Source organism: Chionomys nivalis, chromosome 8 (assembly GCF_950005125.1).
Source record: "Chionomys nivalis chromosome 8, mChiNiv1.1, whole genome shotgun sequence".
Classification (NCBI taxonomy): Eukaryota; Metazoa; Chordata; class Mammalia; order Rodentia; family Cricetidae; genus Chionomys; species Chionomys nivalis.
Window position 1 is genome coordinate 55,836,093 of NC_080093.1, and position 20,688 is coordinate 55,856,780.

General features: G+C 49.9%; 2 protein-coding genes across 4 annotated transcripts; one reads left to right on the top strand and one right to left on the bottom strand.

Annotated features, from left to right (window-relative positions):
• The first annotated feature begins 606 nt into the window (after positions 1–606).
• On the top strand, positions 607–7,720 carry Gatd1 (glutamine amidotransferase class 1 domain containing 1). 3 transcript variants are annotated; one of them, XM_057779892.1, is made up of 8 exons: positions 607–712; positions 2,550–2,626; positions 3,334–3,439; positions 3,521–3,628; positions 4,674–4,768; positions 5,199–5,292; positions 5,493–5,604; positions 5,819–7,720. In XM_057779892.1, exons 1-8 carry the CDS (start codon positions 649–651, stop codon positions 5,871–5,873), a joined length of 711 nt encoding a protein of 236 aa, XP_057635875.1. In that variant the 5' UTR covers positions 607–648; the 3' UTR covers positions 5,874–7,720. The 3 variants fall into 3 exon arrangements, with proteins under 3 accessions (XP_057635875.1, XP_057635876.1, XP_057635877.1); XM_057779893.1 differs by having other exon boundaries at positions 617–712; positions 5,729–7,720; XM_057779894.1 differs by lacking the exon at positions 5,819–7,720 and having other exon boundaries at positions 617–712; positions 5,493–5,608.
• A 1,886-nt stretch (positions 7,721–9,606) lies between these two features.
• Taldo1 (transaldolase 1) lies at positions 9,607–19,569 on the bottom strand. The gene is made up of 8 exons (XM_057779006.1): positions 19,416–19,569; positions 16,302–16,425; positions 14,140–14,247; positions 13,056–13,187; positions 10,883–11,058; positions 10,564–10,761; positions 10,281–10,426; positions 9,607–9,807 (listed from the first exon to the last, which is right to left on the bottom strand). The coding sequence occupies exons 1-8, from the start codon at positions 19,510–19,512 to the stop codon at positions 9,775–9,777; spliced, it is 1,014 nt and encodes a 337-aa protein (XP_057634989.1). The 5' UTR covers positions 19,513–19,569; the 3' UTR covers positions 9,607–9,774.
• Between the last annotated feature and the right edge of the window lie 1,119 nt (positions 19,570–20,688).

The following is a 20,688-nucleotide window of genomic DNA, read 5'->3' on the forward strand; positions in this document are numbered from 1 at the left end:
GGTAAAAACACCAATGCATATAGGTGGCCTCCTTAGACAATCTGGCTTTTCCTAAGAAACTCAACAGCAAGCCCCAGAAGCATTCAAAGCTCAGGAAGTGACATTCCATCATTCTCCTCGGGCTCATCCAAAACTCCAGGGACGGAGGCGTCTTTGGAACCTCCAAAACACGCAAAGGAAGACCCGTCTTGTACAAGCGACCCACCTCCGGGCCCCTCATCCAGTCGGCCAGTTGGGCTAACGGGTCTTTGCTCCCAGACAAGTATAGCAGGGCTCAATTGCAGTCAAAGGCCCAAGGAGAGGTAGCCATGTGGCCAACTCGGACCCTGAGTAAAGTCTGCCCAGCCCGCTGCGCTCAACTGATGTGTGCCTGAGGGTCACAAGCCTGTCCCGGACTCTGGTAAACACTCAGGGACCCATAGCGTTTCCTTCCTAGTCAGCCACTCGCGTACGCGCATACCTTCTCCCCAATCTTCACGCACGCGCAGGCTGCATCTGCAGGCAAGTTCCGCCCCCCAACTCGGCACTTCCTGCAGGCTAGCCCCGCCCTCCGCACCTCGCGCACGCTCATTCCACTCCCGCGGCTGGCGAGCCCCGCCCCGCCCCGCCACACCCCGTCCCTCCGCACACTTAACCGGGTTTGCAGCCATGGCATCCGAGCGGCTGCCCAGCAGGCCTGCCTGTCTCTTGGTGGCCAGCGGCGCTTCTGAAGGTGAGGCGCGCAGGGCAGCTGTGTGGCGCAATGGCCTGCCGTTCTGACTCCAGGTCAACGTTTGTGCCTGCAGAGTTGGGATCCTGGGACCCCGCACCTGTTTCCCCGGGGCAGGCCTGTGTTGTCTGCCAGCAGGCAGGGTGGCCAGCGACTGCGGAGATGACCCTGCCCCCAGGTCAGCCGCAGGGGCTCGGTACTCTGCCCCACCGTTCCTGCCTTTCCGTCCCCCTGATCCTGGGCCTATCTTCACGCGCCTCCCGGAAGCGATCCTGAAAGGGTTTGCTTGAAAGAGGTGCACATAAGGGACCCGCACACAGAAGGGGGTCTGCTGGCTATGGGTTTCCATCTGCCCGGTGTGTGTCTAGGAAGCTGGGCAGATGGTGACTTCACGGGTCTTTAGGGAAGTGGGGATGATGGGGCCCAGAGCGGCGGCCCAGGGTTTTCCTATAGAGCCGTATAGAGCATCTCAAGCGAGCATGAGTTTGAAGGTACCGCGGAATCCTGAATGATGAACCCCTGGGTTCCACTAAGCTTCCTAGGTGGAAATGGGTGGGCCCTGATGGTGCTCTCCGCCCTGGAAGAGAGGGTTCAGAGAATCCACAGTTGCTCCTAGGAAGGCTTTACTTGAGAGAGAGTTTGGGAGTGAGGGATCGAGGAGCTGGTGGGGATAATCTGGGGTAGATCCTTGAAAATGTATTAAATTGTAAAAGAAACTAGGCCTAATGGTGTGTGTCTTTAATTCCAACACTCAGGAGGCAGAAGCAGATGGGTCTCTGGGAGTTTGAAGCCAAATCTGGAACGTATATAGCCAGTTCCAGGTCAGCAGGGCTAAATAGTGAGACCCTAACTCAAAAACTAAATCATAACAAAACCCACAAACTAAAAGCCTAGCGTAGGAGTTGGAGGCAGGACGATAAAGAGGTTGGTTAATGGCTACGTGAGATGCTGTCTCAAAAAGAAGGAAGATGGAAAGATGAAGCTAAGGGTTGTGCCCTTAAATTAAACCAGCGCAGACTGCTGCACTTGAGGTGTTGTGAGTCTCTACTCCCTAGTGAGGGGAGGCTAGGCTGTGCCTACAAATCGTCTGGAGTCTTGTTTTTTCTTTTTAAATTTGTTTATATTTTAAGTATGGGTGCTCTGCCTCCTGGATACCAGGATTAAAGGCCTGTGCACCCTGTGTCTGGACTCAAGTGAACTAAGCAAGCCTTTTTCCTTGTTGAAGGACTCTTGATGGGCAGAAGAGTGCTGAGTGCATGGTGGGGTCAGAATCTCATGCTCTTAGGAAGAGGGGACCCACCTGGTGTCCTGAGTGTGGGGAGTGCCCTAAACACCACGCTCTCCTGCTTCTGTGACATGTTCACTGTTGCTCTCCCTGTGCTATAGGGACCTTGGCTATTGGTGGGTCTGAGAGATGACCCAAATGTTTGCCCTTTGGAAGTACCTGTAAGGGTGAAAGGATGGGATGCGGCCAAGGGTGTAGGGGTGTTGGTAGACAGTTAAGGCGGGCTGGGGGCCTGAAGGCAGAGGTATTAGGTCGAGCAGAGAGCCTATTCTGGGAGGCTGCAGAACCACTGGAACCTGCAGGTCATTCTGGGGCCAGAAGCCAAAACTGGCTGAGCAATAGGCCTGCTGTGGACCTCTGAGTTACATCTTCCTGAACCTGACATGCTGCTGTCCTGTCCGCAGGGCGTGGACCCTGGGTGGGCGGAATGGACTGCTCCTGCGGCTGGTTCTGGGACCAGGAGAGTCCCCAGGAGCACTGGAGCAGTCTTTGAGGAGTAGGGGTGGGCCATCTGGCCCTGTCATGCCCTTGCAGCTTTGAAACCCTCTCTTGCAGGTGTGTCAGCCCAGTCCTTCTTCCACTGCTTCACATTGGCCAGTGCTGCCTTCAACCTACAGGTGGCCACCCCTGGGGTGAGTACAGTCACTTTCTCCAGGGAACCCCTGAGGTCCTCTCTTTTCCTGGGCTGAGGCTAGGAGAGTGTAGAGTCCTCTGTAGTTGATAGGGCCAGGAAGGAGCAACCTCCAGGTAAGGGGATCTACAACCAAACTTGGTGGCATCCTTAAGTCATGGTTCCCGTTCACTGGACTATGACGTTCCTGTGTCAAGGGAGCTCTTTTTCACTGTGGCCTGCACTTTTGCAGGTCTATAAGGGAAAGATAAGACTTGGTCCTAGTGTGTGGGCGCTGCATAGATCCTCCTAATAGAGAGATCCTTGATTCTTGCACTGTGGCCCTGGGAACATCCAGTCATAAATGGATCACAGCAAATGTGTGTTGGGTATTTGCATGTTTCAAAGTCACAAGGTGGGTGGGACAGTTGCTGCTGCTTTATAATCATGAGTCTGGGGAGCAGGGTGTGGTGATCCTGTGGTAAGACCTCAGCATTGTGTTGTACGGGGCCCCTACACGCTGCTAGTTTGGTTTTCTGAGACTACCTTGTACTTGATTTCTCTCTTTCTCTTGTCACTGGAGGCTCCCTGCCCGAGCCAGCCAGTAAAAGTGGCTATCCAGGCAGGTGTTTGTGCCCCAGGGGCTCTCTTGACACCTGTTAGCCTCTGTCGCTCGAATGTGGGGGAAGATCCTGGTGGTGACCCTTCACGTAGGCTCTGCTTCTCTAGGGAAAGGCCATGGACTTTGTGGATGTGACCGAGAGCAATACACGCTGGGTACAAGACTTCCGTCTCAAAGCTTACGCAAGCCCCGCTAAGCTTGAGTCCATAGATGGTAGGTGACAAGTGGCTAGTGGGTCCCTGGAGGGCCTCTATGTCTGGCCGTGCCCTAATTTGACCTGTGGTTTCCTCCCAGGTGCCCGGTACCATGCTCTCCTGATTCCCAGCTGTCCTGGCGCCCTGACTGACCTTGCCAGCAGTGGGTCCCTGGCTCGGATACTGCAGCACTTCCGCTCAGAGAGCAGTGGGTGACAAGAAACTGGAGGACAGGCTGGCAAGCAGACACCTGGGTGGGGAGTAGGAGGGAGTGATCAAAACAGTGGGTGACAGGGAACTAGAGACTAGGTGTGGAAGCAGATATGGAGTGGATATTGAGTACAGGGTTTAGGATTCAGGACTGGGCATGCCTGGTGATTTCATCAGCCCATCAGATGGGAGTGGAGAGCCACAGTGACTCTGACCTGCACACAGGTGAGTTTGCTCTGTGTCCACGTGCACAAAGAGTGATCTCACTTAACATAATGTGTGCACTGCTAGTCTCTGCAGTGTGAGCCTCTGGCAGCCAAGAGAGGGCTGCTGACTGTGACCTGTTAGCCCTTTCCTTGGTAGGTTAATCAGGATGCTGTCTGGAAGCAACATATGTCGTGCTAAGCACATCTGTAGGCTGGGGCAGGATGCTCATCAGAGACCAGATGCAGGCTCCATCAGTGTCCTCTCTGTTGAGAGCTGGCCTTCTGGGTTTAGATAAGAAGCAGTTTTTCCCAGCTACCTCAGCCATGGGAACACATTGGCCATTAAGTTGTCTTTGGGGAGCCAGGCAGTGGTGGTGCCTTTAATCCCAGCACTCGGGAGGTAGAGGCAGGTAGATCTTTGAGTTCGAGGCCAGCCTGGTCTACAAGAACTAGTTCCAGGATAGCCACCAAAGCTACAGAGAAACCTTGTCTCGTGAAAAAAAACAAAAACAAAAAGAAAAAACAAAAAAAACCTTAAAAAAAAACAGTTGTCTTTGGGGAAGAGCCAGGGTAGCCCCATTGCAGAATTGCAGAGCAGGGTAGCCCCTAGGAGTACCACCCCCAGCTGCGCAGTGGCTTCTCTGCAGTTTAAAGCAGCGGCTGGTACATGAACTGCGAGTTCTGGGTGTTTTCACATGTCTTAAAACTGTGGCAGCCAGCAGCGTGGGCTCTAAGTAAACTCTAGTCTTGAAGCATCTGCTTTGGGGGAGGGGACACTTGAGTGGGGACCCGACCCAGGACGGCATCCAGGACCTGAGAGTACCTTGTCACTTTTAGAACCCATCTGTGCCATTGGCCAAGGTGTCGCTGCCCTGTGCTGTGCTACCAATGAAAACAGGTCCTGGGTGTTCGAAGGCTACAGCCTGACAGGGGTGAGTATTTCGTGTTCAAGCCAGTGTGCCATTCCCTCCTGTCTCCCTACCCCTCCCTGAACCAGAAAGAGATTCCTACAGGCACTGTGACCTGCCGGTCCCCATACTGCTAGAGCACTTTTCTCCTTGTCCACGTGGTGTGTGCACAGCCTAGGAAGAGCATCATGGAACCCATGAAGGGACTCCTTCCAAAGGATACCAGTCCATCTCATTTTGGTCACACTTACGTCTTGATGCTGGGGGAGCCAGGCACTCTAAGCCAATACCGGCTTAGTCTCCAAAAAGATGACTGAGTTTTTGCCTTTGCCTGTCTCCCCCAAGTGGTAGCTGAGGTTGCTGCTTTGATTTGCCCTGCCTGGCCCCTGGGGAAAAGAGGGCACTGGGCAGGGTAGAGCCACTAGCTGGTCTGACTCCAGCCCTGTCCTTGCAGCCTTCTGTGTATGAGCTCATCAGGGCACCTGACTTTGCCCGCCTGCCGCTGGTTGTGGAGGACTTTGTGAAGGACTCTGGCGCTGGCTTCAGTGGTGAGCCCAAGTTGGTGCCCCTGCACTTAGATTTGTGGGGCTACCTGCTGTGTCTTGGGTTGGTGTTTTAGGTCCTGCAAACCCCTGTGCTTCACCCAGACAGGCTTTCCTGCTGACCCCTGGTGTTCGCAGCTTTTCAGTGGGTGGGAGTGGGACTGGGCCTAGGCCTTGTGGCCTAAGGTTTGTGTCCTCCGCCGTAGCCAGTGAGCCCGACGCCGTGCATGTGGTGCTGGACCGCCACCTGGTCACTGGTCAGAATACAAACTCCACTGTTCCCGCTGTCCAGAACCTGCTCTTCCTCTGTGGCAGCCGGTGAGGCTCCTGGGAAGGGGTTTGGGTGGATTCCTGCTTTGTGACTGGCTCCCTCTGCTGGACAGTTTTGTCTGCGAAGCCCTGCCTGCTGGTGCTGAGTGTGGACCATGTGTTCATCCTATAGGAAGTAATTTGGATGCTGTCCTTGATCCTGGTGGCCTAGAGACAACAGCTGAACTCACTGTGGCCTCTTCTGTTGGTCCTTACCTGACAGGGCCCTCAAGCCTCCGTTTGGACCCTGTGGAATGCTGGAGGCCTCCAAGAGTTAAGACTTGGATAGTATCAGTTCTTGTGTAGACTGAACATTCCTCCTCTATCCCCAGAACACAGTGGGGAGCATCTTGGCTGGCCAGGCAGTCTCTGAGAACTGCAAAGTGAACACTCCAAGAATTGTCCCTGGGAGAGGCAATTGTGGGGTCTCAGAATGGGATGCTGCTCTTCTATGGCCCTTTGGCTATTCTCATCCCTTTAGCTGTTGGTGAGAACCATGGGGAAAGGACCAAAAAACTGGAACTTGCTATGAATTCATCTTGCCAGAGGTGAACAGTGGATATTTTCTTAGCCCTAAGCAGGCAGCATTCTTGCTGAAGAAGACTGCCCATGTTTAAATCTTGCAATCTTGCCTATGATTTTTTTTTTTCCTGAGATAGCGTTTCTCTGTAGCTTTGGAGCCTGTCCTAGAACCCACTCGAGGCAGCACGGGCTGGCCTCAGATTCAGAGATCTGCCTGCCTCTGACTCCCGAGTGCTGAGATTAAAGGCGTGTGGTACCACTATCCAGCTGGCCTGTGGTTTTTAATGCAAAACAGGCCCCAGCTCAGCCTGCCATGGTCCTAGGTCCTTGGAGTGGACACAGTGATGTCACCCTGCCTCATATGGCGTAGAAAAAATACTAGTGCCACACCTGGAGACCCTTAAACTGCTGTTAGCCCACAGTTTGTCAAATTGCCCCTGGCTTACAGAAGCCTCAGGCCAGGTATTCCATCTATTCCTAGAAGGAAATGGCCGTAGATGGGTTTGGGCTATATGGAGCAGGAACATCCATGAGTCCTGTCTTCCAGACCCTGCTTTTGCTGAGGACCTGATATGGCCATCTCCCTCCTGGACATGCTTATTTGCGGTCAATCCTGGGGCACCTGGCCAGGACGGTAGCTTCCAGTCAGTAGCCTTCTAGCCTTAGACGAGAGCCTTCCAAGTAACTTGGACCTCTTAATTTCCCTCTCCACTTAACTTTTGCCCAGAGTAGCACCAGTGCCAGAGACCTGGAGGAATACCTTTTGGCGGTTAATAACCTTTAATGGGGGAAGTCCAGAACACGTGGAAGAAAGCAGCAGGAGAGCCCACCTGTCCTGGATCCTCCCTGGCCATGCACTGCCCTCATCTGCCATGAACACTATGTAATGATAGATATTCCTGGACAAAGCCTTAAAATCTGAGGCCGTGCGTTAGGCTTGGCTGGTTCAGTCACAGGCTGGGTGATCTGTAAACAACATATTTCACACACATTTTGAAGCTTGAAGTCCAAGCATAGTGAACTAGGTGTGTCTGGTAAGGGTTTCCTGGCTCAGACCTCTTTGCTCCTTATCAGGTCGGAAGAGGTAGGTGCTTTCTGGAACCTTTTCAGAAGTTACTAATTGCTTCATGAAGCCAAAGTCCCATTTAACACCATCACCTCAAAGACGATGTTTTAGCACGAATTAGGGGACAGCTTCAGACACTGGGAGGTGATAGATACCATGCTGATGGGTTGAGAGTTTCTTCTAATTGGCTGGCTCTCTATGAGTGTCATGTTTGTTCCCTCTCTCTAGACAGGGTTTCTCTGTGTTCCCTTGTCTATCCTCAAACTCAGCCTGCCTCTGCTGGGATTAAAGGCTTATGCCGCCACCACCCGTATCTATACTGAGGCTACATAGCTGTAGCAGGTGAGGTGGGCTCTGGTTGTGCCAGACCTCTGTTCCAAGGGTACCCAGTCCTAGGTGGAGAAGGGGACAGCAAGCTGGAGAAGATGGAGAAGAGAGAATGAACAAATCCATGGAAAAGTGGCAGCTGAGCTCAGGGTATGTTCATAAGCACATTTATAACTACTCAAGATAAATAAAACCTTACACAGATATTGATATTGCTAGCAGAATTATTTGAAAAGGGGCCGCCGGGCGGGTAACCCAGCACTTGGGAAGCAGAGGCAAGCAGATTTCAGAGTTCAAGGCCAGCCTGATCTACTGTGTTCCAGAACAGGCTCCAAATCTATACAGAGAAACTCTGTCTTGGAAAAAAAAAAAAAACAACAAAGAATGAAAAGGGACTGACCAAGTGGCTCAGCCAGTGAAAGTACCACAGTGCAGGAACACTTGAAATTATGCTACCCTGATGTGCGTATCCACTCACACACACACATCATACACATTCATTCATTCGAGACAGGGTTTCTCTGTCCTGACTACCCTGGAGCTTGTAGACCAGGCTGGCCTTGAACTCAGATCATCTGCTTCTGCCTCTTGAGGACTGGGATTAAAGGTGTTTGCCACCACCATACCGAGCTAGTGATTTCTTTATAATGGAATATCACCAGTTCAGTCAAGTAATTGGCCATGAATTCTGATACAAAGCTGTATGTGGTGGTGCATCCTTTTTATTTTCTTTTTAAAGACAGGGTTTCTCTGTGTAGCTTTGGAGCCTGTGTAGCTTTTGGAACTCAAGTCTGTAGATCAGGCTGGCCTCAAACTCACAAATCTATCTGCCCCTGCCTCCTGAGAGCTGGGATTAAAGTGCCACCACTGCCCAGCTGTTTTTTGTTTTTTGTAAAGATTATGCATACAGTGTTCTGCCTGCATTCCACACCAGATATCATTACAGATGGTTGCCCAGCAGAGGCACAGTTCGTTACAAGACAGCCAGGCCATGTACAAAGACCCTGTTTCAAAAGAACACAAAAAAGGACTTATGGAATATGCATGATTGGCCGGTATCCCTGGAGCCCCAGGTGGGAAAGACTCAAAACCCTGATCTCCTTTTAGGACACACTACTGCAAGCCCAAAGGGTGAGGAGGTTGGTGTGGTATGGGCACAAGTCTCTGCCTACTACGTCCTGAAGCAGGTCAGCCTCGAGGTCAGCATTGCTCCCTCAGGCCCAGTCTTCTGGCTGGAAGTGGTAGAATACTGTGGGTCTTGATCAGTGAAAGTGTGAACCTAGCTGTGCTGGGTTGCAGAAGTTGCTCCCCATTTCACCATCCAGGATGAGTTAAGCCCAGGCAGGTACTTAGCCCAAGAGCTGCTCGTGGTGGGAATTTGGGGGAATGGACCTGGGAAGTTGCTCCATGGGGGTCCTTCTCATCAGAGCTTCCACCTGCCTCTGCCTCCTGAATGCCAGGATTAAAAGCATGGGCCGCCACCACTCAGCTTTTATTTTGGATGAAGACAGAGTTTCTAAGTAGTCCCAGAACTCACTAAGTAGCTCAGGCTGTCCTCAGATGTGGACAACCTAGTTGCTGCCCTCCAGGTACCAGGATTATAGGCATATGCTTCTGTGCCCTTTCAAAGCTGGTGTTGTATACTATGCGGTCCCCGTAAGTTGGTACCAGTGCCCTTTAGAACCTGGCTACACAGGCAGAGCACCTACATGGCAGAAATAAACCGCTGGACTTACTCTTGGGCAGTGGGAAACCTGGCTCTGAACACTATGTTCAGCTGCTACCTCCTAGGAGCAGAGCCCACCATTTGTCTTCTGACTGTGCTAGCACACCCTAAAATCTAGGCAGGGCACAGGGACACCGGGTACAGAGGGAGTTACTGTATAATCATGCCACCAAAAGTCAGAGACCTCTGCCATCTTGCATCCCAGCTGTGGTCCAGTGGAGCTTAGAAGATGAGGGTGAGGGCCACAGTTGCCTGGATCATGCTGATAGCCTGGGGTTCATCTCCAAGCTCCGCCTCAGTCACAGCCAATACTGGGGCCACTGGTACTGAAGTGGAGGGCGACAAAGATGGTAAAATGAAGCACATCATAGGAAAAGCCATTGCTTTAATGAATTAGATAAAATTTCACATAAAATCAGAAACCTATGATCCATCCCTTCTCCAATCACTGAAAAATGTAAGATTCATCATAAGCCATGTGCAATCAGGACCCAGTTGAACAGCGGTGCAGGTCTGGGGTCCAGCCTCAGGTGCTGTGCTACTTTCCATTCTCAGCACTGAACATTCGTTCCTGGAAGGGACCAGAGGTGGAGTCATGTCAGCCCCTCACTCTGTCTGGACTGTCCCCGATATAACCACCAAGGTCCCAATATGGCTTCAGCAACCAGCTGGGACCCATAGTCTCCCAGAAAAATAAACACACACACACACACATATTTACCTATCTGTATTGCATTGTGTGTATAACCTATATATGAACTCACAGAGATCCATCCATCTGCCTAGGTCTCCCAAGTGCTAGGATTAAAGGCCTGTGCCATCTCTACCTTGCTTCTTGAGATAGCCTGTCTCTAAGTGCTTGAACTAAAGGCATGTACTAGCATTCCTGGCCCAGGCCATTGAGTCTGTGGTCCTCTTGCCTCGCTCTCCAGAATGAGACTATAGGTGTGTGTTAACTATGCCGGGCTCCTGCAGTAGGTTTCACCTCTGCTCCAACTTTGCCCTGGGTGAAGGAGAAAAGGCCCAACCCACACAGGAACTCACCGTGAGCATCCGCTCTAACTTAATGGCATCAGCAGCAAACTTTCGGATCCCGTCAGAGAGCTTCTCCACAGCCATTTGGTCCTCATTGTGAAGCCAACGGAAGGCCTTCTCGTCCAGATGTATCTTCTCCAAGTCACTGGTCTGGGCTGGAGGATACCACAGCTCTCCATGCCTGCCTTACCCTTCGACTCATAACTGTCCCTCAGCCTAGGCTGAGTATCTCCCAACAGGGTCAGGCCTTAGCTCCGCCCACACAGAGGTCCTTATGGCCCCTTGGCCTTACCCGCTTTGACGGAAAGCACAGGTGCCAGCTTGGTGTTATCCTTGAGCAGCTCCCCCAGGAGCTTGGGCGAGATGGTGAGGAAATCACAGCCTGCCAGTGCTTTGATCTCACCAGTGTTACGGAAGGAGGCGCCCATGACAATGGTCTTGTAGCCAAACTTCTTGTAGTAGTTATAGATTTTGGTGACACTCTTTACCCCTGGAGGAGACACAGGCATGTTCCTCAGAGCTGCTGTCTGACCCCACCCTGACCTTGTCTCCAGCCCTGCTCCAGGCAACACAGCAGGTCCCCTGCCCCATGATCTTAAAATGTAGCTCACCAGGGTCCTCCTGGGGTTCATAGGATTTCTTGTCTGTGTTCGCCACATGCCAGTCAAGGATGCGCCCCACAAAGGGAGAGATGAGCGTCACACCCGCTTCAGCGCAGGCCACAGCCTGGGCGAAGGAGAAGAGCAGCGTCATGTTGCAGTGGATGCCATGCTGCTCCTCCAGCTCCCTGTGGACAAGATGGCAGGGGCAATGCTGAGAGCCACCTCAGGCTGAGCTCTGGACCTGCTGCTCCCCAAGAGTCTTCAGCTTCTTAACAGCAGGGGAGGAGCAGGGCGGTACATTAAGAACAAGCTTAAGCGGGGCGGTGGTGGTGCACGCCTTTAATCCCAGCACTTGGGAGGCAGAGGCAGGCGGATCTCTGTGAGTTCCAGGACAGCCAAAGATAGACAGAGAAACCCTGCCTCAAAAAAAAAAAAAAAAAAACAACCAAAAATAAAAGTTTAAAAGGAAGCCATGTAAAGAAGGAAAATACAGAGAGTCTGGATACTGTATGTTACTGTGTTGTCTTTGAATTGTTCCATGGCTGAGGAAGGAGCAACAGCTGCTAAAAGGCATTTTATCATAAATGCTGCTGGATTAATCCAACATATGTATTTTGAAAATGTCTTGACTTCAAAATTTAAGTCAAAAGATATGTTACTTTGGAGAAGAGGTTTTGCTTTTGTTTCCACAGGAAATGAGAGGCTGCATTCCGGGTTAAGAAAACTCAGATTTGATCAAGGAAGACCCCCTGAAAAAAAATCTCTGGAAGGAGCAGATGGCCCACATGATCCAATGTTCCAGAGGATCTCTGTTGGAGTTTCCTCTGAGTTCTACATCCAGAACAGCCATAAGACTGTTGGTTGAGATGATCAAGCCTCATAGAATATTCCAGTCAGGACTTGACCATAATCCTAAATTTTCTTTAGGTCCCCATAAGATTATCAGCACCCTTAATCATCAGGAAGTAACCTAGAAAACTATGCCCACATTCCTAAAAAAATGGATTATGGATATTTGATTTGTCTTTGTTTAGAATATTGGTTATAAATTGTTATGGATAATGGTCAGGAAAAAGGCTAAACAAAGGAGATTAGATTCAGAGTTCTTGTTTTGAAAAAAAAAAATAGACAATGGTCTTGTATCCTGTAAAGATTTGTCACTTGTAGCCGGGCGGTGGTGGCGCACGCCTTTAATCCCAGCACTCGGGAGGCAGAGGCAGGCGGATCTCTGGGAGTTCAAGACCAGCCTGGTCTACAAGAGCTAGTGCCAGGACAGGCTCCAAAGCTACAGAGAAACCCTGTCTCGAAAAACTTAAAAAAAAAAAAAAAAAAAAAAAAAAAAAGATTTGTCACTTGTATTGGTTTAATAAAACTCTGATTGGCCAGTAGCTAGGCAGGAAGTATAGGCGGGGTGACCAGAATAGGAGAACTCTGTGAAGAGGAAAGGCTCAGTCTGCTGTCGTCACCTAGATGTAAGAGCACACAAGATGAGAACGCATCACTGATAAAAGGTACCAAGCCACATGGCTAACACAGTAAAGAATTATGGGTTAATTTAAGATGTAAGAGTTAATATGAAGCCTGAGCTACCAGTTTATAATTAATATAAACCTCTGTGTTTCTTTGGGACTGAACAGCTGCAGGACTGGTTCAACAAAAAACCTATGCCCATACCAAAATGTATATAAGCCTGTGTTCATACCATTATTCTCAACAGACCCAGAGTGATAACAGACCCTAGTGCCCAACACAAGACAAAGCAAAGACACAATACACCCACCAATAGAAGAAAGTCCAGTCAGGAAACAAGGCATAGACATCAGAACACGTTGAAAGAGTCAGACACAATAGTTCATGCATGATCTGACTCTACTTATATGAGATGTCCAGAGCAAGCAAATCCAGAAGAAAAACCAGTGGTTCTAGGTGGGGAAAGAGCAAACCTGGACAAAGAGGAAATGAATCTGCTGCCAGGTTCCCTAGAATGGTCAGGACTGACGACTTCTAGAGGAGGCACCACAGAAGACTGTGACTGTTTTTACCATTTTGCAATTAGTTTCTTCAAAACTTATGTAAGTTTTGGCTTCACTGTTGCAAAACAACTCTGACCCCTAGAAACTGGTGTCTGTTGCTTAGGAAGAGAATCAGAATCAGAAGCTGCCTCCATGCAGGGAATACTTACTTTCCAGCCTGAATTCCCTCCCAGGTTGAGGATAACTTGATGAGAATTCTGTCCTTGCTGATCCCAGCTTCTTTGTAAAGCTCAATGAGGCGCCTGGCTCGGGCTACCATTGCATCCTTATCAAAGGAAAGCCTGTAAAAGCAAGGGTATTGCAGGTGCTCAGATCACAGCACATCCACCACGGGAGCACATCAGAAGCAGGGCATTTTGTAGCCATGTGGCTCACTGGACAAACTCGTCCCACCCCCTACTCTGGACTCAGTGCAACTTGAAACCCAATTTCAGAAGCAGTCCTGGCAGCAAACCCCTGTAACCAGCACCCAGAAGACTGAGACAGGAGAATTTGGAGTTAAAGGTCAGCCTGTGCTATAAGTGACACTGCCTTCAGGCTGAAGAGACTGCTCAGTCGTTAAGAGCACTTGCTGCTCTTGCAGAGGACCCAGGTTTGGTTTCTAGCACCAATATGGCAGCTCACAACCTTATGTAACTTCAGTTCCAGAGGATCTGACGCCCTCCTCTGGCCTCCACAGACACATATGTGGTATACATACATACAGGCAAACACTCATACACATAAAATAAAATAAAAAAATCTTTGAAAAAGAAACTTTGGAAGCCGGGCGGTGGTGGCGCACACCTTTAATACCAGCACTCGGGAGGCAGAGGCAGGCGGATCTCCGTGAGTTCGAGGCCAGCCTGGTCTACAAGAGCTAGTTCCAGGACAGGAACCAAAAACTACGGAGAAACCTTGACTCGAAAAATAAAAATAAAAAAAAAAAGAAAAGAAACTTTGGTCTTAAAAATAAATAAATAAAAAGTCAAGCCAAACAGAAAAAAGGGGATCAGAGTTCTGCTGAGTTGGCAGAGCCCTTGCCTATCATGCACAAAGCCCAATGTCACATAAATTTTCACAAGACTCAAGATCAGCCATTAGTCAGAGAGAGAGCCACCAGTTCTGTACAGTCTTCCAGTGTAACATATGACACACCACTGAATGAGTGTGGAGAATACCAGGAGCAAACTACCTCTTCAGCCACTGACGTCACCAGGATACCTGCTGCCTCCCTACCCTAGCCCCACCTACCTTGCATCCACTTCTGTGGATACACGGCCTGGAATCTTCTTTAGTATTTCTGCTCCAAACAGCACAAAAAGTTTATCAATAGCATTTTTAATCTGTTCCTCTTGTGGCCTGAAATTCACAGGGAAGTTGTGTTAGAAACTTTTGAAGGCTTTGGGGAACCTGAGACTAGTTCTGACTCTTTTGCCAAATTTCTTTCCCTTCATCCTCCCCACCACGGGCATGAGAGCAAATGCTACTTGTTTCTGTTCTGTTCCGTTTGAGACAGGGTCTCTATATAAAGCCCAGACTGTCCTGAAACTCACTATAGAGACCAGTCTGGACTCAAACTCATAGAGCTACTAACTTCAGCGCGCCTGCAGGGTAGAACAGGAAGGTTCCAAGTTTGAGGTCAGCTTGGGGCAGGAAGGGAGGGAGGGAGGAAGAGAGGGAGGGAGGGAGGGAGGGAGGCAGGCAGGCACTATTTTATATTACAATGAAAAACCCATAAAACATGCCATCTTTACCATTTTAAGTTTATAGTTCAACAGTGTTAAATTATACTGTTGGGAATCACACCACCACCATCTCAGAACTTTTTCTTTTTTTAGTTTTCCAAGACAGAGTTTCTTTGTGTAGCTCTGGCTGTTATAGAACTCACTGTGTAAACCAGGCTGGCCTCAAACTCAGAGATCCACCTGCCTCTGCTTCCCAAGTGCTCGGATTAAAGGTGTACACTATCACCCCCAGCATAAAAATAATTTTTATGCAACCCCAAAAAATGATACCCCCAAGCCAGGCAGTGAAGACACAGGCCTTTAATCACAGCACTTGAGAGGAAGAGATGGGTGGATCTCTGTGAGTTCGAGGTCAGCCTGGTCTACAGAGTTTCAGGACAGGCTCCAAAGCTACAGAGATACTCTGTCTCAAAAAAAAAAACCAGAAAGAATGAAGGAGGAAGGAAGGAAGGAAGGAAGGAAGGAAGGAAGGAAGGAAGGAAGGATATCTCCAAAAAAGGAGAGTTAGATGCCTATCAATCTGATGTGACCATACACTATAAAATTATCACACCATATCTCTCATAAATATTACAATTACTGGGGCTGGAGAGATGGCTCAGCGGTTAAGAGCATTGCCTGCTCTTCCCAAGGTCCTGAGTTCAATTCCCAGCAACCACATGGTGGCTCACAACCATCTGTAATGAGATCTGGTGCCCTTTTCTGGCCTGCAGGTATACACACAGACAGAATATCGTATACATAATAAATAAATAAATTTAAAAAATATTACAATTACTATATAGAAAAGGACTATACATTTATGATCTGTGTGATAATGTGGAAGAGGTAAAACTATAAGAACTAGAAGATTGGAGGACAGCACAGTGGCACACAATGTTGTCTGAGCACAGGGCAGGCACACTGAAGAGCAGCCTGGCTACACAGGAATACCTTGTCTCATACAAACAAGAAAGAAGCTGAGGACATAGACAAGGAGGTAGAAGGAGGAGGATCAGAGACTGCAGTGATGGTTGCACTAATGCACAATTTATTAAAATTCATTAGTCTGTTGTTAAAAGGTAACGACAGTCGGGCAATGGTGGCACATGCCTTTAATCCCAGCACTTGGGAGGAAGAGGCAGGCGATCTCTTTGAGTTTGAGGCCAGAGAGTTCCAGAATAGCTAGGGCTGTTATACAGAGAAATCCTGTCTCGGAAAAAAAAAAAAAAGAAGAAAAAAAAAAAAGAAAAGAAAAAAGTAATGACATCTGGGTGAGGTGGTACATTCCTTTAATATCAGCACTCAAGAGGCAGAGGCAGGTAAATCTGTGAGGCTAGCCTGGTCTACATAGTGTGTTCCAGACAGCCACAGTTATGTAGAAACCTTGTCTCAAAAAAAAACAAAAAACAAACAAACAAACAAAAAATAGAAAGAAAGTAATGACAACCAGCAGGCACAGCACAGCTGTAGAGCTACAGAGCCCATCAGAGACAGGAGCCTGGAAGCCCGCAGTGATCCACATCTCAGCTGGGGTGTTCACACTGGCAAGCCCTGGAGCCACATAGCCAGGGAGAGTGATTTATTCCATGCAAATCACCTCAGTGAACAAAAGATGGTATTGGACTGGGAAGGAAACATGGTCACTTTGACGAGTGGGAGCCACAGCTCTCCATCACCCATACTCACCCACCCAGCTTCTTGCCGTAGGCGATGGCCTCCTCTACCAGCTCTTGGTAGGCAGGCATCTGTGCTGCAGCCAGGATCAGGGATGGGTTGGTGGTGGCATCCTGGGGCTTGTACTCATCAATGGCTAGGTAAATACATTCCAGAAGCAGGCGGCATGATTAATCTTGTTGTCAGCTGAACTGGACCAAGCATCTAGATCTACACTACCTCTGGCTTGTCTGTGCTTCCAGGAGGTTTAACAAGGGAGATAGCCCCATGAGGGCCCATGGGATAAGAGGAGACAGCCTGCTAGCACAGGCATTGTCTCCCTGCTTCTTGTTTGCCCTGAGGGGAGCTGTTCTGCTTTACCTGTGACCTCTCCAACACAACAGACCGAAACCTTAGAAACTGTGGGTCCAAACATCATCCCTCCCTCTAGCTTTCTCTCCGGTATTTTGTCATAGTGACCAGAAGCAGCTTTCACCTGAGATGGGGAAGAGCGCCCAAGTGGATCGCAGGGACTGCTCACAGCAGCTCCAGAGAGGCTGGCTTCCATGTGAAGACAGTAACCCACACCACACACATGTGAGCTGGGCACAGTGGCACAGCCTACGATACTAGCTCAGATGATGAGAGTCTAAGGACAGGCTGGGTTACAGAGCAAGACCCTGTCTCAAAAGTCCAGAGCACAAGCTAGGTGTGGTGGCATATGCCTTTAATTCCAGCACCCTGGAAGCAGACGCAGGAGGATCTCTGAGTCTAGGGCCAGCTTGGTCTACTTAGCGAGTTCCAGATCAACTAGGTGCTCATGGTGAGACTCTGTCTCAAAGCAAAACAAACCATCAAAACATACTGGTGTGTAATTCTTTTTTGTAAATTGCAACTTTTTTTATAGTAAAGTATAACGAAACCAATAAGCAAGAATTTGAGGCCAGCCTGGTCTATATAGTAAGTTCCAGGCTAGCCAGGCCTACACTGATACCCTATCTGGAAACAAAACAAAAAACAAGCAACAACATCAAATACCAAACAAAACTAGGCAACCCAGAACAATCAGTTCCCCCATAAAAGCTGATTTGTAATGACTTGGAAGGAAATATGAGGACACTGGAGGAACACGTGCCCAAGTTTGTCCTACTGTCCCACAGCCAGCAGGAGGCGCACTAATCCTAACCCACTGACAGACATGCGGACACCAACACTAGCTTTAGCTCTTCTCTCCTGTTTGTTTGGGTTTTTTTTTTGGGTTTTTTTTTGGGGGGGGGCGTATATTATGCCAAACTGTATTAGCTCTTCTAACATATTAGTTTTTCCCACCCAGGAATTTAGAAAAGCCAGTGAGCCCCTGTCAGCTCAGCTACCCAAGTGAACATGAACAGCAGATGCAAAGCCAAGAGGACATGAACTTGCTTAACTCTTTTTAAAAATCTTAAACTCCCGCCTTGAGCTCCCCTCCCCAGTGCTGGGGTTACATTACAGGTCTACACCACCACGCCCATTAGTCTTCTGAGGATAAGAAGAGGCTAACTCTCACAGTGCTAATCTAAGTCTCCACGTTATGAAACTGCTGCAGGCCTGATCTGCGGACAGCACAATGCATGGCTCACTGGTGCCTGCTTCCTGATTTGGACATCCCTGGGGAAACTGGGCAAAGGGTGCATGGGCTACTTTTGCAACACCTCGGGAGTCTGTAATTATTTCAAAATAACAAGTAGGGGAAAATGCACTCTGGAGTGGTGCTGGCTCAGGCGTGAACCCACTGAAGGGTGCACAGGAGAAAACCGCAGGCCCAGAGGCTGCTGGAGGCACACAGCTCAGTGGATGCCCTGGGCTTGATCCCTACCCCACCCCTACAGATGGGCTTTAAGGGCCAAAGAACCTTAGGTTCAGTGGAAAATGAAGGGGGCAAATGTTCTGGGCATGAGAGTCCAGACTCTATTTTCAGGGGCCTGGGACACCTAAGAAGTTAAGAACCTTCACCACACAGTACAGACCTCAAATCTAATGCAGTGTTTATGATTATTTAACTTGTATTTAGCTACACTGTCTACGAATGTACTTTTGTTATTTTTGTTTAAGACAGGGTCTCACTATGGAGCCTGGCTGGCCTGGAACTATGCAGACCAAACTGGCCTCAAACATAGATTTGCCCACCTCTGCTTCCCGCATGCAGGCATGTGCCACTATGCCTGGCTCCTGCACTCTTCATACACATCAGGCTGTGAGATCTTCACTACACTCAGTTAAACTCCCAGCGGGATTTCTGGGAGCTCTCTGACAAACACTTCAGTCAGACAGGTCTGCTGCAAGGCCCATGACAGGTCTGTCCTTCCTTTATATTTAAGCAGCCCAAATATGCCTAATCACTCTGACTCGCTGAGAGATAAACAATGCACTTACTCAGGAGGAATTAAAGCCTGTTTCTCAAGTCACCGTGAGAAAGCAGAAAAGAGCAGAAGGCGCTTTAGTACCAGGCTCCCACGGAGCATTTCCCGAAAGTCTCATTCCCAAAGCAGATGTGAAACAAGCTCAGCTATTCCACTCTACACGGCTGAGAGCAGACTAGCAGGGCAAGCCTTTCTTCCCAAGTCTTCCAAGTTCTCTCCAAGACCCGGAAAATCTGAGCACTGGAGCTGGGCGTGGTGGCCCTGCCTGATCCAGCACTAAGAGGCTAAAACAGAAGGATCACCAGGAAGGCCAGCCTGGACTACACTGTGAAACCCTGTCTCAGAATAAAAGGAGGTTTGGCAACAGAATAACCATTTGATTTAGTGTGTGCATCTGGTCGGAATCCAGCCATACTGGGTTCCCAGACAGTAACCAGCTGCCACCTTGGAAGGCCAATGCAACAGGCTGCAGACTGCACGGGCTCCAAAGCTGAGCCTGGGTTAGCGTAGGCTGGACACCCAGGGTCGGCTGGACTGTTCCTTAGACCGCCTCGAGCCACCGAGCCCCCGCAAGGGTCTCCCAGGGTCACCAATAGCCCGGAGGCCCGGTTAGGACCTTGAGTTGAGCAGATCCGTAAGTCCCAGCTCCAGCGACCGCGAGGCCCCGCCCCAGGCACCCACACCGGTCCTGATCCCAAAATTGGGGGCGCCGCAGCTCATTCAGAGCGCATGCGCTGCGTCCTCTCACCATTGAAGTCACCCGTGTCGGCCACCACGGTGGTGAACTGCTTGAGCTGGTCCAGGGTGGACTCCATCCTCTGGCGCTTTACCGGGGACCCCGACATGGCGAGTACAGCTGAGGCGGTAGCAGGAGCGCGGCGACCCACAATGCTCCGCGTGTCCTGGCCAATCGTGGCAAAGCTAAGTGAGGTTCCCACCCCTGGAGACGAGCCCCGCCCTTGTACTTGGAGGCGAGTGCTGTAGGCCACGCCCCGTGTCGCTGTCCTTGCTTTCTTCCTCACTAGTTCTTGGTTATTTTCCACCGGTTCAGGGCGGATGGAGTCCTGGTGCGCCCCAGGTGCGGTCGCCCTCTAGAGCTCGGAAGCATAGAATGAACCGACAGCGTGCTTCTAAGCCTCAGACCCCACCAAACTGCGGATGAATGAGACTCTGAAGTCCTCCACGCTCCAGAGTCATGCTAATCCCTGAGCCCACTCTTGCTTCCAGCTGATTGTCCCCTATAGGTGCGCCCTCCTCAGCGATGGAACCTCGAGGTGCATCCCTCTCTTCAGCTATGGGACCTCGAAGCGCTCTACTACTCCCAGTTTAGGGACTGGGAGGTGCGCTCCTCCGTGCGCCCACCCGATCGTGGTAAGGCCGCCGCGGCGCAGCCCCTGCCTACAAGCAGACAAGCTGATTCGCAGTCTGAGAATCCTACAGGCTTGCGGCCGCCTGGCCTACTTCTGGCAAAGCCACCAGTTCCCACTTCCCAGATAGAGTGTTTCTGGTGTGACCTTAGGCCGCCGGGTGATTCCTTCCTTGCCCTTGATTCTACATCTCTTCTGGAAATCTGCCCTGAATGAATAAGTAACTGCAGGTTGAGAAGGTGGGCATGGGAGCGGTCTCTTCAGTCAATAGTAAGAACCGTCAGGACAATCTTCTTAGGGTGTTCTCGCTCATTATTGATTTGCAGCTCTTTGATATACTGGCTCAAGTTATTACACACACACATATGTCGAGTATTTTCTCTAGAGATTTTGTTTACCTTCTGGCCTAGTTTGCTGTTTATTGCTATGATGAGCACCACAGCAAAAGCAACTTGGCAGGCTGATTGCATCTTAACACTTCCACTAACAGCTGGGCGATGGTGGCGCACGCCTTTAATCCCAGCACTAGGGAGGCAGAGGCAGGCGGATCTCTGTGAGTTCGAGACCAGCCTGGTCTACAAGAGCTAGTTCCAGGACAGGCTCCAAAGCCACAAAGAAACCCTGTCTCGAAAAACCAAAAAAAAAAAAAAAAAA

What these genes read in the sequence shown, in the direction of transcription:
- Gatd1 (XM_057779892.1), top strand. Translation starts at nt 649, where the DNA reads ATGGCATCCGAGCGGCTGCCCAGCAGGCCTGCCTGTCTCTTGGTGGCC. An exon ending in TACAGGTGGCCACCCCTGGG is followed by an intron (nt 2,627 to 3,333) that starts GTGAGTACAGTC and finishes CTGCTTCTCTAG; the next exon opens with GGAAAGGCCATGGACTTTGT. An exon ending in CTCTTCCTCTGTGGCAGCCG is followed by an intron (nt 5,605 to 5,818) that starts GTGAGGCTCCTG and finishes CTTACCTGACAG; the next exon opens with GGCCCTCAAGCCTCCGTTTG.
- Taldo1 (XM_057779006.1), bottom strand. Translation starts at nt 19,512, where the DNA reads ATGTCGGGGTCCCCGGTAAAGCGCCAGAGGATGGAGTCCACCCTGGAC. An exon ending in TGAACCCCAGGAGGACCCTG is followed by an intron (nt 10,762 to 10,882) that starts GTGAGCTACATT and finishes TGTCTCCTCCAG; the next exon opens with GGGTAAAGAGTGTCACCAAA. An exon ending in AGTTAGAGCGGATGCTCACG is followed by an intron (nt 9,808 to 10,280) that starts GTGAGTTCCTGT and finishes GGTCCCTTCCAG; the next exon opens with GAACGAATGTTCAGTGCTGA.